Source organism: Bos indicus x Bos taurus, chromosome 19 (assembly GCF_003369695.1).
Source record: "Bos indicus x Bos taurus breed Angus x Brahman F1 hybrid chromosome 19, Bos_hybrid_MaternalHap_v2.0, whole genome shotgun sequence".
NCBI classification, from domain to species: domain Eukaryota; kingdom Metazoa; phylum Chordata; class Mammalia; order Artiodactyla; family Bovidae; genus Bos; species Bos indicus x Bos taurus.
The window spans coordinates 11276359-11290230 of record NC_040094.1 but is presented as its reverse complement, the minus strand read 5'-3'; the positions used below and the strand labels follow the sequence as shown (position 1 = coordinate 11290230).

General features: G+C 40.4%; 1 protein-coding gene across 1 annotated transcript in view; it reads right to left on the bottom strand.

Annotated features, from left to right (window-relative positions):
* Positions 1 to 6644: 6644 nt before the first annotated feature.
* Positions 6645 to 13872, bottom strand: part of GDPD1 (glycerophosphodiester phosphodiesterase domain containing 1) — a 50678-nt gene continuing 43450 nt past the window's right edge. Inside the window, exons 8-10 of the mRNA XM_027517327.1 lie at positions 10777 to 10836; positions 9069 to 9120; positions 6645 to 7969 (exon numbers count right to left, since the gene is read on the bottom strand). Coding sequence (XP_027373128.1) covers positions 7847 to 7969; positions 9069 to 9120; positions 10777 to 10836 — 235 coding nt within the window. The 3' untranslated portion in view covers positions 6645 to 7846. The remainder of the gene's footprint in view (positions 7970 to 9068; positions 9121 to 10776; positions 10837 to 13872) is intronic.

Sequence of the window (13872 nt, the reverse complement as noted above, 5' to 3'; positions counted from 1 at the left end):
TATCAGATTGGACTCTGATTAGCACTGTGAATTGGACAGGCATTTAGACTCCACTCCTTTTTAAAAAGGACAAAATAATACCACCCACCTTGTAGGACTGACACAGGAATTTTAATGGGATGATATACATACAATCAGATCAGATCAGTCACTCAGTCGTGTCCGACTCTTTGCAACCCCATGAATCGTGGCATGCCAGGCCTCCCTGTCCATCACCAACTCCCAGAGTTCACTGAGACTCACATCCATCGAGTCAGTGATGCCATCCAGCCATCTCATCCTCTGTCGTCCCCTTTTCCTCTTGCCCCTAATCCCTCCCAGCATCAGAGTCTTTTCCAATGAGTCAATTCTTTGCATGAGGTGGCCAAAGTACTGGAGTTTCAGCTTTAGCATCATTCCTTCCAAAGAAATCCCAGGGCTGATCTCCTTCAGAACGGACTGGTTGGATCTCCTTGCAGTCCAAGGGACGCTCAAGCATCTTCTCCAACACCACAGTTCAAAAGCATCAATTCTTCGGTGCTCAGCCTTCTTTACAGTCCAACTCTCACATCCATACATGACCACAGGAAAAAAAACAGCCTTGACTAGATGAACCTTTGTTGGCAAAGTAATGTTTCTGCTTTTGAATATGCTCTCTAGGTTGGTCATAACTTTCCTTCCAAGGAGTAGGTGTCTTTTAATTTCATGGCTGCAGTCACCATCTGCAGTGATTTTGGAGCCCCCCAAAATAAAGTCTGACACTGTTTCCACTGTTTCCCCATCTATTTCCCATGAGGTGATGGGACCGGATGCCATGATCTTCGTTTTCTGAATGTTGAGCTTGAAGCCAACTTTTTCACTCTCCACTTTCACTTTCATCAAGAGGCTTTTGAGTTCCTCTTCACTTTCTGCCATAAGGGTGGTGTCATCTGCATATCTGAGGTTATTGATCTTTCTCACGGCAATCTTGATTCCAGCTTGTGTTTCTTCCAGCCCAGCGTTTCTCATGATGTACTCTGCAGAGAAGTTAAATAAACAGGGTGACAATATACAGCCTTGACGTACTCCTTTTCCTATTTGGAACCAGTCTGTTGTTCCATGTCCAGTTCTAACTGTTGCTTCCTGACCTGCATACAAATTTCTCAAGAGGCAGATGTTCTGGTATTCCCATCTCTTTCAGAATTTTCCACAGTTTATTGTGATCCACACAGTCAAAGGCTTTGGCATAGTCAATAAACCAGAAATAGGCGTTTTTCTGAAACTCTTTTGCTTTTTCCATGATCCAGCAGATGTTGGCAATTTGATCTCTGGTTCCTCTGCCTTTTCTAAAACCAGCTTGAACATCAGGAAGTTCACGGTTCACATATTGCTGAAGCCTGGCTTGGAGAATTTTGAGCATTACTTGACTAGCGTGTGAGATGAGTGCAATTGTGCGGTAGTTTGAGCATTCTTTGGCATTGCCTTTCTTTGGGATTGGAATAAAAACGGACCTTTTCCAGTCCTGTGGCCACTGCTGAGTTTTCCAAATTTGATGGCATACTGAGTGCAGCACTTTCACAGCATCATCTTTCAGGATTTGGAATAGCTCAACTGGAATTCCATCACCTCCACTAGCTTTGTTCGTAGTGATGCTTTCTAAGGCCCACTTGACTTCACATTCCAGGATGTTTGGCTCTAGGTCAGTGATCACATCATCGTGATTATCTGGGTCGTGAAGATCTCTTTTGTACAGTTCTTCTGTGTATTCTTGCCATCTCTTCTTAATATCTTCTGCTTCTGTTAGGTCCATACCATTTCTGTCCTTTATCGAGCCCATCTTTGCATGAAATGTTCCTTTGGTATCTCCAATTTTCTTGAAGATATCTCTAGTCTTTCCCATTCTGTTGTTTTCCTCTGTTTCTTTGCATTGATCGCTGAAGAAGGCTTTCTTATCTCTTCTTGCTATTCTTTGGAACTCTGCATTCAGATGCTTATATCTTTCCTTTTCTCCTTTGCTTTTCGCTTCTCTTCTTTTCACAGCTATTTGTAAGGCCTCCCCAGACAGCCATTTTGCTTTTTTGCATTTCTTTTCCATGGGGATGGTCTTGATCCCTGTCTCCTGTACAGTGTCACGAACCTCATTCCATAGTTCATCAGGCACTCTATCTATCAGATCTAGGCCCTTAAATCTATTTCTCACTTCCACTGTATAATCATAAGGGATTTGATTTAGGTCATACCTGAATGGTCTAGTGGTTTTCCCTACTTTCTTCACTTTAAGTCTGAATTTGGCAATAAGGAGTTCATGGTCCAAGCCACAGTTAGCTCCTGGTCTTGTTTTTGCTGACTGTACAGAGCTTCTCCATCTTTGGCTGCAAAGAATATAATCAATCTGATTTCAGTGTTGACCATCTGGTGATGTCCATGTATAGAGTCTTCTCTTGTGTTGTTGGAAGAGGGTGTTTGTTATGACCAGTGCATTTTCTGACAGAATGTGGTCCACTGGAGAAGGGAATGGCAAACCACTTCAGTATTCTTGCCTTGAGAACCCCATGAACAGTATGAAAAGGCAAAATGATAGGATACTGAAAGAGAAACTCCCCAGGTCAGTAGGTGCCCAATATGCTACTGGAGATCAGTGGAGAAATAACTCCAGAAAGAATGAAGGGATGGAGCCACAGCAAAAAGAATACCCAGCTGTGGATGTGACTGGTGATAGAAGCAAGGTCCGATGCTGTAAAGAGCAGTATTGCACAGGAACCTGGAATGTCAGGTCCATGAATCAAGGCAAATTGGAAGCGGTCAAACAAGAGATGGCAAGAGTGAATGTCGACATTCTAGGAATCAGCGAACTGAAATGGACTGGAATGGGTGAATTTAACTCAGATGACCATTGTATCTACTACTGTGGGCAGGAATCCCTCAGAAGAAATGGAGTAGCCATCATGGTCAACAAGAGAGTCCAAAATGCAGTACTTGGATGCAATCTCAAAAACAACAGAATGATCTCTGTTTGTTTCCAAAGCAAACCATTCAATATCACAGTAATCCAAGTCTATGCCCCAACCAGTAACTCTGAAGAAGCTGAAGTTGAACGGTTCTATGAAGACCTACAAGACCTTTTAGAACTAACACCCCAAAAAGATGTCCTTTTCATTACAGGGGACTGGAATGCAAAAGTAGGAAGTCAAGAAACACCTGGAGTAACAGGCAAATTTGGCCTTGGAATACGGAATGAAGCAGGGCAAAGACTAATAGAGAGTTTTGCCAAGAAAAATGCACTGGTCATAACAAACACCCTCTTCCAACAACACAAGAGAAGACTCTATACATACAATAAGAAGGAAAAAATAACTAGTAGACAAACAAGACCAATGTATTTGTATTATTTTTCATAAGCAATGAGTTAAAATTATGGCTGTTTTTTAGAACATTTATTTATTTATTGTGGTAAAAGTCACATAATATAAAACATGAGACCATCATACAGAGTGAAGTAAGTCAGAAAAAGATATATTGTATATTAACGCATATAGGCTGGATCTAGAAAAATGGTACAGATGAACCTATTTGCAAAGCAGAAATAGAGACATAGATGTAGAGAACAAACGTTTGGATACCAAGTTGGCGGGGGGGTGGGGGGTGTGGATTGGGAGACTGATATTGACCTATGTACACTACTATGCCTGTTTTGCTAAGAGTTCTCTATCAAAAGAAAACTTTTTGATAGTTTTGAAAGAAAAGGACATGAATGAGTGGGAAAGAATGTTATCATTCAACCTCACTATAGAATGAATCATGCTATTCACAATGCAGGCAGCCTCTGGTGGCATAGCAACCTATTCAAATTGCAAGCAGAATACCGAGAAGGAACTATGTAAAATCACATCTAAAGTGCTAAAATGTACAGTACCTAAAATGTACACAAAACCCTAAATCTATTCTTCCAGACCTATCCTTTCATCTTTAAGGCTAATATGCCGAAATTCAAATGATTTTCTGTCATTTCAGAGAGTATCCAAAACATACCATTTTTACCACCCAGTGGCTTCCCCTGTCTCCAAGTTCCCCATTTTCCTGCAGCTTTGGAGTCAGTAGTGAACTTCCCCTTCTCCTTTTAAACTCACCTAGTCACCAACTCATGCGAAGAGTTGACTCATTGGAAAAGACTCTGATGCTGGGAAGGATTGGGGGCAAGAGGAGAAGGGGATGACAGAGGATGAGATGGCTGGATGGCATCACTGACTCGATGGACATGAGTCTCAGTGAACTCCGGGAGTTGGTGATGGACAGGGAGGCCTGGCGTGCTGCGATTCATGGGGTCGCAAAGAGTCGGACACGACTGAGCGACTGATGTGATCTGAGTCACCAACTCTTACTACTTCTTCCCTTTCAGAGATGTGTAGATGCATTGTTTCTTTACTTACGTGGCCACCCCTTTCATCTGGACCCTTATTACTTGATTCCTGGATTGCTGCAAGTTTCCATCCGGTGAACTACTGCCAAAATAATTTTTATGCAATCTCATGTTAATTGGATCCGTATAGCCTTCTGACCTGGTGTCTGGACCATTATCTGGTCTCGGCTTATGTTATTTCAGATTATAGGATGACCCAACTCTTCAAACATTATCCTGTCAGTGACATACAAAAGAGGCAGGAAAGCTAAACATCACTTTAGCTTTATGAATTGTCTTGGTATGCTCCCAGCATCCTGAACTCTTTGCCTCCTTGACCTCTGTAGTCCTGATCTTGTTTTGGTGCCTGGCCTCTGACTGCTATTTACATTTTCCTTGTGGTACTGAAATGATAATGTTATATTACTGCCCAGCCATTTCAGTTCTTAACGTCTTAAGTTTAGCCACCTACTTGACACACAACTTTCAATTCACAATGAATTCTTCAAACTCGTATTCATGGCTCTCTCTCCTTAACTGAAAAGGAAATTTTTACTTTTATCCATGGTGGATCTTTTTTTTTTTTAAGCTTTCCAGGGCCACCATGTTGTACAACTCAAAGCAGAATCATTCATAATGTATTTTGTGTTAATGGTTTCTCATACTAGAACACACTACTGTAGTGGGAATTTCTAATAATGTACACTCACAGCCTTGAGAAATTTCATAGAAATGGCACCTGAAAAATCAGCATATATCAAGAAACTGTGTTGATGATGTATCAACAATGATGAAAAACATTTTTCATGTTTTTCTTAGAATAATAGCCTTCTTACAGACCCCAAGGCCAGACCCAGAAGGGAGTATGACTGGAGTCACGAAAGCATGGACCTTGGAACAGCGGGTCGGCTTTAGGTATGTACACCGCCTACACACTTGCTGACTGTTCCTGAGACTATCCCACGAGGGAATGGCCTGGGGTGAAAACAAGATCTGGACTATGTCAGTGCAGTGTCTTGGGAAAGATAGATCAAGGAAAGTTTTGTACTCTGCAGTCAGGAGTAACAGCTGGACTCAGAGTGGACTCTGCACCTCAGTCCAACAGAGGCTGCAGGCCCCCTGACCCATTGCACCAGATTTCGTGTTCTGCTCTCATTCTCGTCGCTCGCGGCTGGATGCTTAGGGCAACACACTACGATTAATATTTTGTCTTTTCCTAACCCATTGCAGCGATTTTATCTCTACAGTTGTGGTGACTAGATGGCCACCTATAGCCAAGGCCCCACCCCAATTTCTAGAACCTGTCCTGGCCAGAAAGGGGCGGTTGAACATCTCTGGTACTCAGTACCAACTTAACCTTCTAATTAGTCCAACGTTATACTCTGTTCTTTCAGTCCTATTAAATGAGGTTTTTTCCAAGCTCTGGATCCTAGTTCTGCTAACTTGTGTCCTGTTTTACCTGATAACATGCCTCAGACCTAGTCCTACAGAGAAGCTCTTGCTACTTCAAAGTAAAATTTCCTCAAACCAACCTGCCAACTGTTGTCCACTGGCATGTATTTAGGATTCTGTTGGTATGCTGGACTAGACCTATAGCAGGCCTATCAAATCTAGTGCCACCGTTATCCCAGCAAAAGGATCTAATCACATCTTTGACCACCTCTCTGGCCTTCATGCTGTGTGCCATGCCTAGCAGTACGTCGCATTAGGAAAGGATATTTAACATCTTTTAAAATGTGATGCCCCAATCAGAAAAGCAATATTCAGATATTATCTGATGACAAATGTGAACTCTGTTGTTATAGACTATACTTTTATTAAGTGAATTGAAGTCACCTTGACTATAAAATCATCAAACTTTTAAAACATGATTTTCTGAACATCTTTACTATAGTGGGTACTTTCTCTTTTACTGATTGACACAAAATATATGCTGGTCCTATAATATGAACTGCATCATAACTGAATCACAACAAAGCAAATTTGGAACAGGGAAACTGTAAAAAAGAATTATATCAATGATGATCAAAAGCATCTCTAGCAACTATAATCATACATTATATAAGTGAAAGTGAAAATGACAGATTTAATGGATTACCTGCCCAAGTTATTTATTCAAATGCCAAGAGGCAATTTACCATAAAAGTGTTTCCATATTTTATTTTCCTTATATGAGCGAGAAGTCTCAGTGTGTTTACTTATATTATCAATTTACCACCTCATTAAATTCTGGAAAAAAATTATAAAGCATATTTGGAATTATAACGGCAAAAAAGAAAACACCAATAAATTCTTTTGTTCTTGAAATTTTTATTTCAGTTTAAACAAAAAAGAAATGTTACTTATGTCATCCAGGGACAGGTGGGACAGTATGATTATCCTTCATAACTGTTAGCTGGCAAAGTCCAAATGAGAGGTGGAATCTAGGTCTAAGATGCTTATTGTTCCAGGTTATATTTACCTTCCAAAGAGACAATGAAAATAAGTCAAAAAGATGATAAACAGATTTACATGAAGTCACACTAGAAAATCTGAGAAAGTGATGTCTAATGCTTTGAGAAATTCTATTCCCACTTAATACTCAGAAGAATAAATTCTTAAAGATCAGGAGCAAGTGGTTTATCCTATAAGTATTAGACACAATGATATGCACTTTCATCAGTTTGTTCTGATTATTAGGACTCAAGATGTTATTTAAAATCTAGATGTAGGCCCAGACAGTTGGTCATTGCTAACAATGGAAAATGTACATTTCGTTAGAGAAAACAAAAATCTGACTATTAGCATCTTAATTTACAATTATTAAGTCCAATTTTAATTTTTACCAAAAAAAAGAAATACAGCAGCAATTGTTACACACCTGAAAAAGATTCCAAATAGAATGTCCCTATTGACAACAATCAAGAAATTCGAATTCAGTCTACAGATTTTATTTCTGATCATTTAACAAACTTTCAGTTATTTCTTTGAGTCTGCCTCTGTTAACAATGTACAACTTGTCAGATAATTACATCACTGATTTCCAAGCTCTCTTTCCACAACATTTTTCCCCTGTAACTAAGGTGTACCTAGAAATAATGAGACAACCTGAAGAGCTGTAATGACCCTCAATAATTCTGTCTTACTAACTAGTTGATCTTATTCCAGTGAAGGCTAATTTCAAATTTATCCAACAGCCTTTGATTTCAGAATTACTTATGATAGTAGAATACTGCATCAAATACAGAAATCTTGATCAATAATCTTCTACTTACATCTCATAAACAATTATCTTTCTAAACAAACTATTTAAAAATGTAAAATATGCAATATTGTTTAAAATAAATATACAATATATAGTTTCTACATTCTCGGACAGGCTTAAAAATGAGGTAATAAACACTTAACTGATTAAACCTTTTACCATTCTGGAAATGGCTTAGGGAAATAATGAAAACATTTTTTCTTAGGTCTTTTCATGTTTTCTTCGAATGCTTCTGAGTACATCCTTTTCTAGTCTGAAAAATTATGTAAAAAATCCTTAAGCTTTGTTGGATAGTCTGTCATCACCCCAGTTGCTCCCAAATCAAAGGCTCTTTTGTATTCCTGCTCTTCATTTAATACCCAAACGTACACCTGAAAATTAGAAAAATGAGAAGTATAAGAAGAAATGTTAAAACAGCAAATTATCTTTATGTTAGCATGCATCCACTACAATCTCAGTACACTTAGAAACAACCTTTTAATAACGTGCAACTTAAAGTTTTTCTGGTAAGTGGTCTGAGGTGACCTCTAAAAATGGTCCGCCAATCATTTAACCCAGAAAACTCCACAAAATCATGTAAATCAAGAGGTTCAAATCTTCACGCTCCCTTTAAGAACACTTGTGAAACTGCCCAGCCCATTAAGGGTATGCATATCTGGAAAACCACCAAGTATTTGAAGGATGTCACTTTACAGAAGCAACATGCGTGCCATTCCATCATTACAATGGTGGAGGTGCTGGGTATGCGCAGGCCAAACAGCGGGGCTGGACACTGGGTCAGGGGCCCAAAAAGACTGCTGCATTTTTACTGCACATGCGCAAAAATGCAGAGAGTCACGCTGAACTTAAAGGCTTAGATGTGGACTCTGGATGTAGATGGATTCTCTGGTCACTGAGCAATTCTGGTGAGCAAATCTCCCAAGGCGTGGGTAGGACTTACAGAGCTCATGGTCAGATCAGCCCAGACATGAGCTCTCCCTGCCCCACTGAGATGACCCTTACTGAAAAAGAACAGGTGATTGTTCCTAACCCAGAAGAGGAGCTTGTACAGAAGAAAAAGATACCCAGGGAAAAACTGAAGAAATAAATAACTTATGGCCTCGGAATAAATGCTGCAAAAGAAAGAAAGAAAGAAAGAAAGCAGCAGCAGCAGCAAATAAAAGCCAAAAACAAAAAACTCTGCAATTTTAAGAAATCATTGAGCCCTTTAAACAAATCCCACTTTGCTCACTAAATATGACTATCCCACCCTCTGGCTTCAGTTCTCACCTACCTATAGGTGAACTCTAGCTACTGAAACACCAATACTATCTTGTTAACTATAAGGCAGAGCTTAAGGTCTTCATATGAGAACCAGTAAAAGCAGCAGAGTTAGGACCAAATCAAGTTAGTCAGAAGTTACTGCCCTCTAAACTTGTGTTGAACTGGTAAACTATGCTCTTTCTAGAATGCATCATTACAAAAACTTACCTGAATCCCTCGGGCAGTGAGGTGGTCAAACAGAGCTTTTCTCATTAGTAAACTAGAAAAGAAAAGCATAAAAGATTTAGGTACTCAGTCCTAAGGAAGGACTACAATTAGTCCTCAATTCTAATTCAGTCAGTTTAGAGTTTCTAATCCCTACTTGGATTTAATCCTGATGTTTCAGCTCTAGAAGCAAGGGACGGCCTCAAGCAGTAATAGCTGTTGTGGATGGGTTTATATCTTAACTGCTGGATCTCCTTTCTGCTCTTTGCTGCCACTCTTCCTGAAGCAGCTCAATGGAGACCAGGCTTCCTCACTTCTCCTGCTGGCGCCGTACTGAGTGAGAAAGAACTAGGGAGTCTGTGTTCTAACTTCCCAAATCAAAATAAGGCAGTGAACGTGGGTCAAATTCTATACAGTCACAGTCCATTTACAAAGTGAATTAGTCTTTTGTGAGTTATCTTAGAAACGTAATGTTCATTAATTACGCTATCCTTTATAAAGAAAAAAACGTTTTTTTTTTTTCAGCTCCAAATAACTTAAAAAGTGAACTTTTAGAATACAAGTCACTTGAGCAAGATGAAAGCTTTTTGTACTGAAAAGTTATACATATTATTTCTATTCTGTTTAGTCTATTAGAATGATTAAGTAGCAGAAATGAAAAACCATATGCATTTAACACCAGCTAAAATGCATCCTTGGGGATTTCCTGGTGGTCCATGTTTAGGGGGCATAGGTTCAATCCCTGGTTGGGGAACTAAGATCCTGCATGCCATGTGGCAGGGCCAAAAAACAAAACAAAACAAAACAGCATCTTTAAAAACTACAAATGACATCAGGAATAAAGCAAAAAAGAATAAACCCTGTGGCACAGAGAAAAGATAAAACTAGTTTTCAAACTCTGAAAGAGGAGCTAAGGAAAAAAAATGCTTGTGATTTACGACTATTATTTAAGCATTCAAGGCATTCAAGGTTCCACTTTCTTTTTCCTTTGGCCGTGTTGGGTCTTAGCTGTGGCCTGTAGGGTTTTTTAGTTGTGACCCCTTAGTTGCGGCTTGTGGGATCTGGTGCCCTGACCAGGCATGAGCCCAGTCCCTCTGTGCTGCAAAGGAGCATGGAGTCTTAGCCGCTGGACCAAGGTTCCAGTGTATTTTATTTGTTTTCAAGGTTCTATTTTAAAGCAATATGGAGGTAGGTTTTACCTAAAATTACACTCAACATGTCTTAGACTTTAAGGCATTTTCTCTAAAGTAGATGCCCACTGTACAGGTGGGGCTTCCATCCTGCTGTTAAGTCTCAGTGTAGCTCTTCCTTAGAAATGCGCCATTAGTCAATCTACACTCTTACATGTGTTGTGTTGCTGTACACGCTTCTTTTCACCATGTTGTTGAGTGCAGGCTAGTGGAAACAGTGAGTAAGTAGCAGGGGACGGGTATACATCCCAGGTCTGCTACTGACACGCCACGTATATCATTTAACTTTGGGTAGCCAGGTGCTCAGTTTTCTCCTGAGTTTGATGAGATTATCTTTCAATTCCTCCTAAGGTTTCATGACTAGTAATTAAGCTAGTTCTAAATGATTTATACACATCCATTTGTACAATGTTCAACTCATCCTGGTTACAAATTACACATAGAGAGTCTGCTCTAGATTATAAGCATCATATTTAAGAGTTAAAACAATAATATGTATATCAAGAAACTAAAATTCTTACATATCAGAAAGCCAGATGAGAAACTTCTGACTTCTGGACATGGTGTGTGGTTCTTTCAGCCTGAGGGAAAATAAAATTTAAATTAGAAACACAGGAATATATCAGTGTGATAAAACAAGTTCAAGAACAAAAATCAGTGCCTTGATTGTACTTGGTATATGCTTCAGTTCAGTGCAGTGGCTCAGTCGTGTCTGACTCTGCGACCCCATGGACTGCAGCACTCCAGCCTTCCCTGTCCACCACCAACTCACGGAGTTTACTCAAACTCACGTCCATCGAGTTGGTAATGCCATCCAACCATCTCATCCTCTGTCGTCCCTTTCTCCCGCCATCCATCCTTCCCAGCATCAGGGTCTTTTCCAATGAGTCAGTCTTCGCATCAGATGGCCAAAGGACTGGAGTTTCAGCTTCAGCATCAGTCCTTCCAATGAATATTCAGAACTGATTTCCTTTAGGATGGACTGGTTGGATCTCCTTACAGTGCAAGAGACTCTCAAGAGTCTTCTCCAACACCACAGCTCAAACGGATCAATTCTTTGGCATCAGCTTTCTTTATAGTCCAACTCTCACATCCATACATGACTACTGGAAAAACCATAGCTTTGACTAGACAGACCTTTGTTGGCAAAGCAATGTCTCTGCTTTTTAATATACTGTCTAGGTTGGTCATAACTTCTCTTCTAAGGAGCAAGCGTCTTTTAATTTCATGGCTGTATCTGAGTTAGTCACCCATTCCAGTCCATTTTAGTTCACTGAGTCCTAAAATGTTGATGTTCACTCTGGCCATCTCCTATTTGACCACTTCCAATTTTTCTTGATTCATGGACCTAACATTCCATGTTCCTATGCAACATTGCTCTTTACAGCATCGGACCTTGCTTTCATCACCAGTCACATCCACAACTGGGTGTTGTTTTTGCTTTGGCTCCGTCTCTTCATTCTTCCTGGAGTTATTTCTCCACTGATCTCCAGTAGCATATTGGGCACCTACCGACCTGGGGAGTTCATCTTTCAGTGTCCTATCTTAAAATCTGGGAAAGGACAAAATTAAATTAGAACAAAGCCCATTTGGATTCTCTATTTTCATGATTTCAGGCTAACTTTTTGCTACACTCTTCAAAGTTTAAAATTTAAAAGTTATCTTTCTGGAGATCCCGGGTACCCAGAACCCATGTTTCTTCCTTTTTTGGTGAGGCCTCTTTCTCTTGCCTTTGCTGTAATTCTGTATGCAGTAGATGTAAACACATAGCCAAACTTCACTATGTACTAAAAGATATTTGGGGTTAAAAATGAGATTAAAAAAAAAACCCCTAAAAACACTTTTTTCCTTTCACTTTCAATGTTTGAAGACCTAGGTGCATCCTTTTAAGACATGTTTCCTACTGAAAGAGTACACTTGACTTTCAGACCTACAATGAGTTCCTTCAGCCTCTCTGATGCTGAGAGCATCAGCTGTGTCATTAACTTTGGGCTGTGCCCAGAGGCTTCTCTGACTAGTTAAGTCTTTCTACTGTGAAGACTGTTCAGCCTCTTTTGGAGTTATAGTGCACAGTGATTTTCATTCTCCCCAGATCTTGATTCTTGTTTCCTTTCTAACTCCTTTTATCTACACTCTTAGGATTATTCTGAGTCTCCCAACTTAAATTCTTTTTTTTTAATTTATTATTTATTTTAAAATTTATCTTTAAATTTTTGGCTGTGCTGGGTCTTCATCGCTGTGCACAGGCTTTCTCCAGTTGCTGCAAGCAGGGACTACTCTCTAGTTGTGGCACGCGGCCTTCTCGTTGCAGTGGCTCCTCTTGTTGCAGAGCACAGGGCTCTAGGTATGCAGGCTTCTCGTTGCGGTGGCTCCTCTTCTTGCAGAGCACAGGGCTCTAGGTATGCAGGCTTCTCGTTGCGGTGGCTCCTCTTGTTGCAGAGCACAGGGCTCTAGGTATGCGGGCTTCTCTTTGTAGTATGCGGGCTTCTCGTTGCAGTGGCTCCTCTTGTTGCAGAGCACAGGGCTCTAGGCATGCGGGCTTCTCATTGCAGTGGCTCCTCTTGTTGCAGAGCACAGGGCTCTAGGTATGCAGGCTTCTCGTTGCAGTGGCTCCTCTTGTTGCAGAGCACAGGGCTCTAGCTATGCGGGCTTCTCGTTGCAGTGGCTCCTCTTGTTGCAGAGCACAGGGCTCTAGGCATGCGGGCTTCTCATTGCAGTAGCTCCTCTTGTTGCAGAGCACAGGGCTCTAGGTATGCAGGCTTCTCGTTGCAGTGGCTCCTCTTGTTGCAGAGCGCAGGGCTCTAGGCATGCGGGCTTCTCGTTGCAGTGGCTCCTCTTGTTGCAGAGCACAGGGCTCTAGGCATGCGGGCTTCTCGTTGCAGTGGCTCCTCTTGTTGCAGAGCGCAGGGCTCTAGGCATGCGGGCTTCAGCAGTTATGACACGTGGGCCCAGTAGTCGTGGTTCATGGGCTTAGCTGCTCCTTGGAATGTTGGAATCTTCCCCACCCAGGATCAAATCCATGTCCCCTGCCTTGGCAGACGGGTTCTTAACCACTGGACCACCAATGGAGTCCTTAAATTAATTTTTTCTCTTTTCAGTTTTTATTTGAAACTTTCTAAATAAACTCCTTGTATTCTCCTAACTCTACCTGAGGTAAAAAGTTCTAATCGCAATTTCAGGAATCCCAAGAATTAAAAAACTTGAAATATTAATTACCTCATTAAACACAAACTATTACGTTGCCTTAGGAAGTATTCACTGTCTTTCATTAAAAAAATATACAAACAATATTCTACCACTGTCTTAATCCATAATCACTTTTTAAAGAAAAAAATTAATCCTATGAAATCTGTTCACATCTGTAATTTAATAACATTTCCTTCTAAAAGGAACACCTGCAGATGATCTCGAGAGCACAACAGGCCATTCTAGACCAGAGGAAAGCGAAGTAGTTTAGGGATAAATGGCTAGGAACTGTTTTAATTTAGCAAATGAAAATAGTTTATTTGTAGACAAGAAGCAATTTCTGTTGTTTCATCTAAGAAACAGCTACAGAAATTGCTAATAAATACTATTGTAATCAGGAATAGATAAAATAAGCATACACATAACTAACA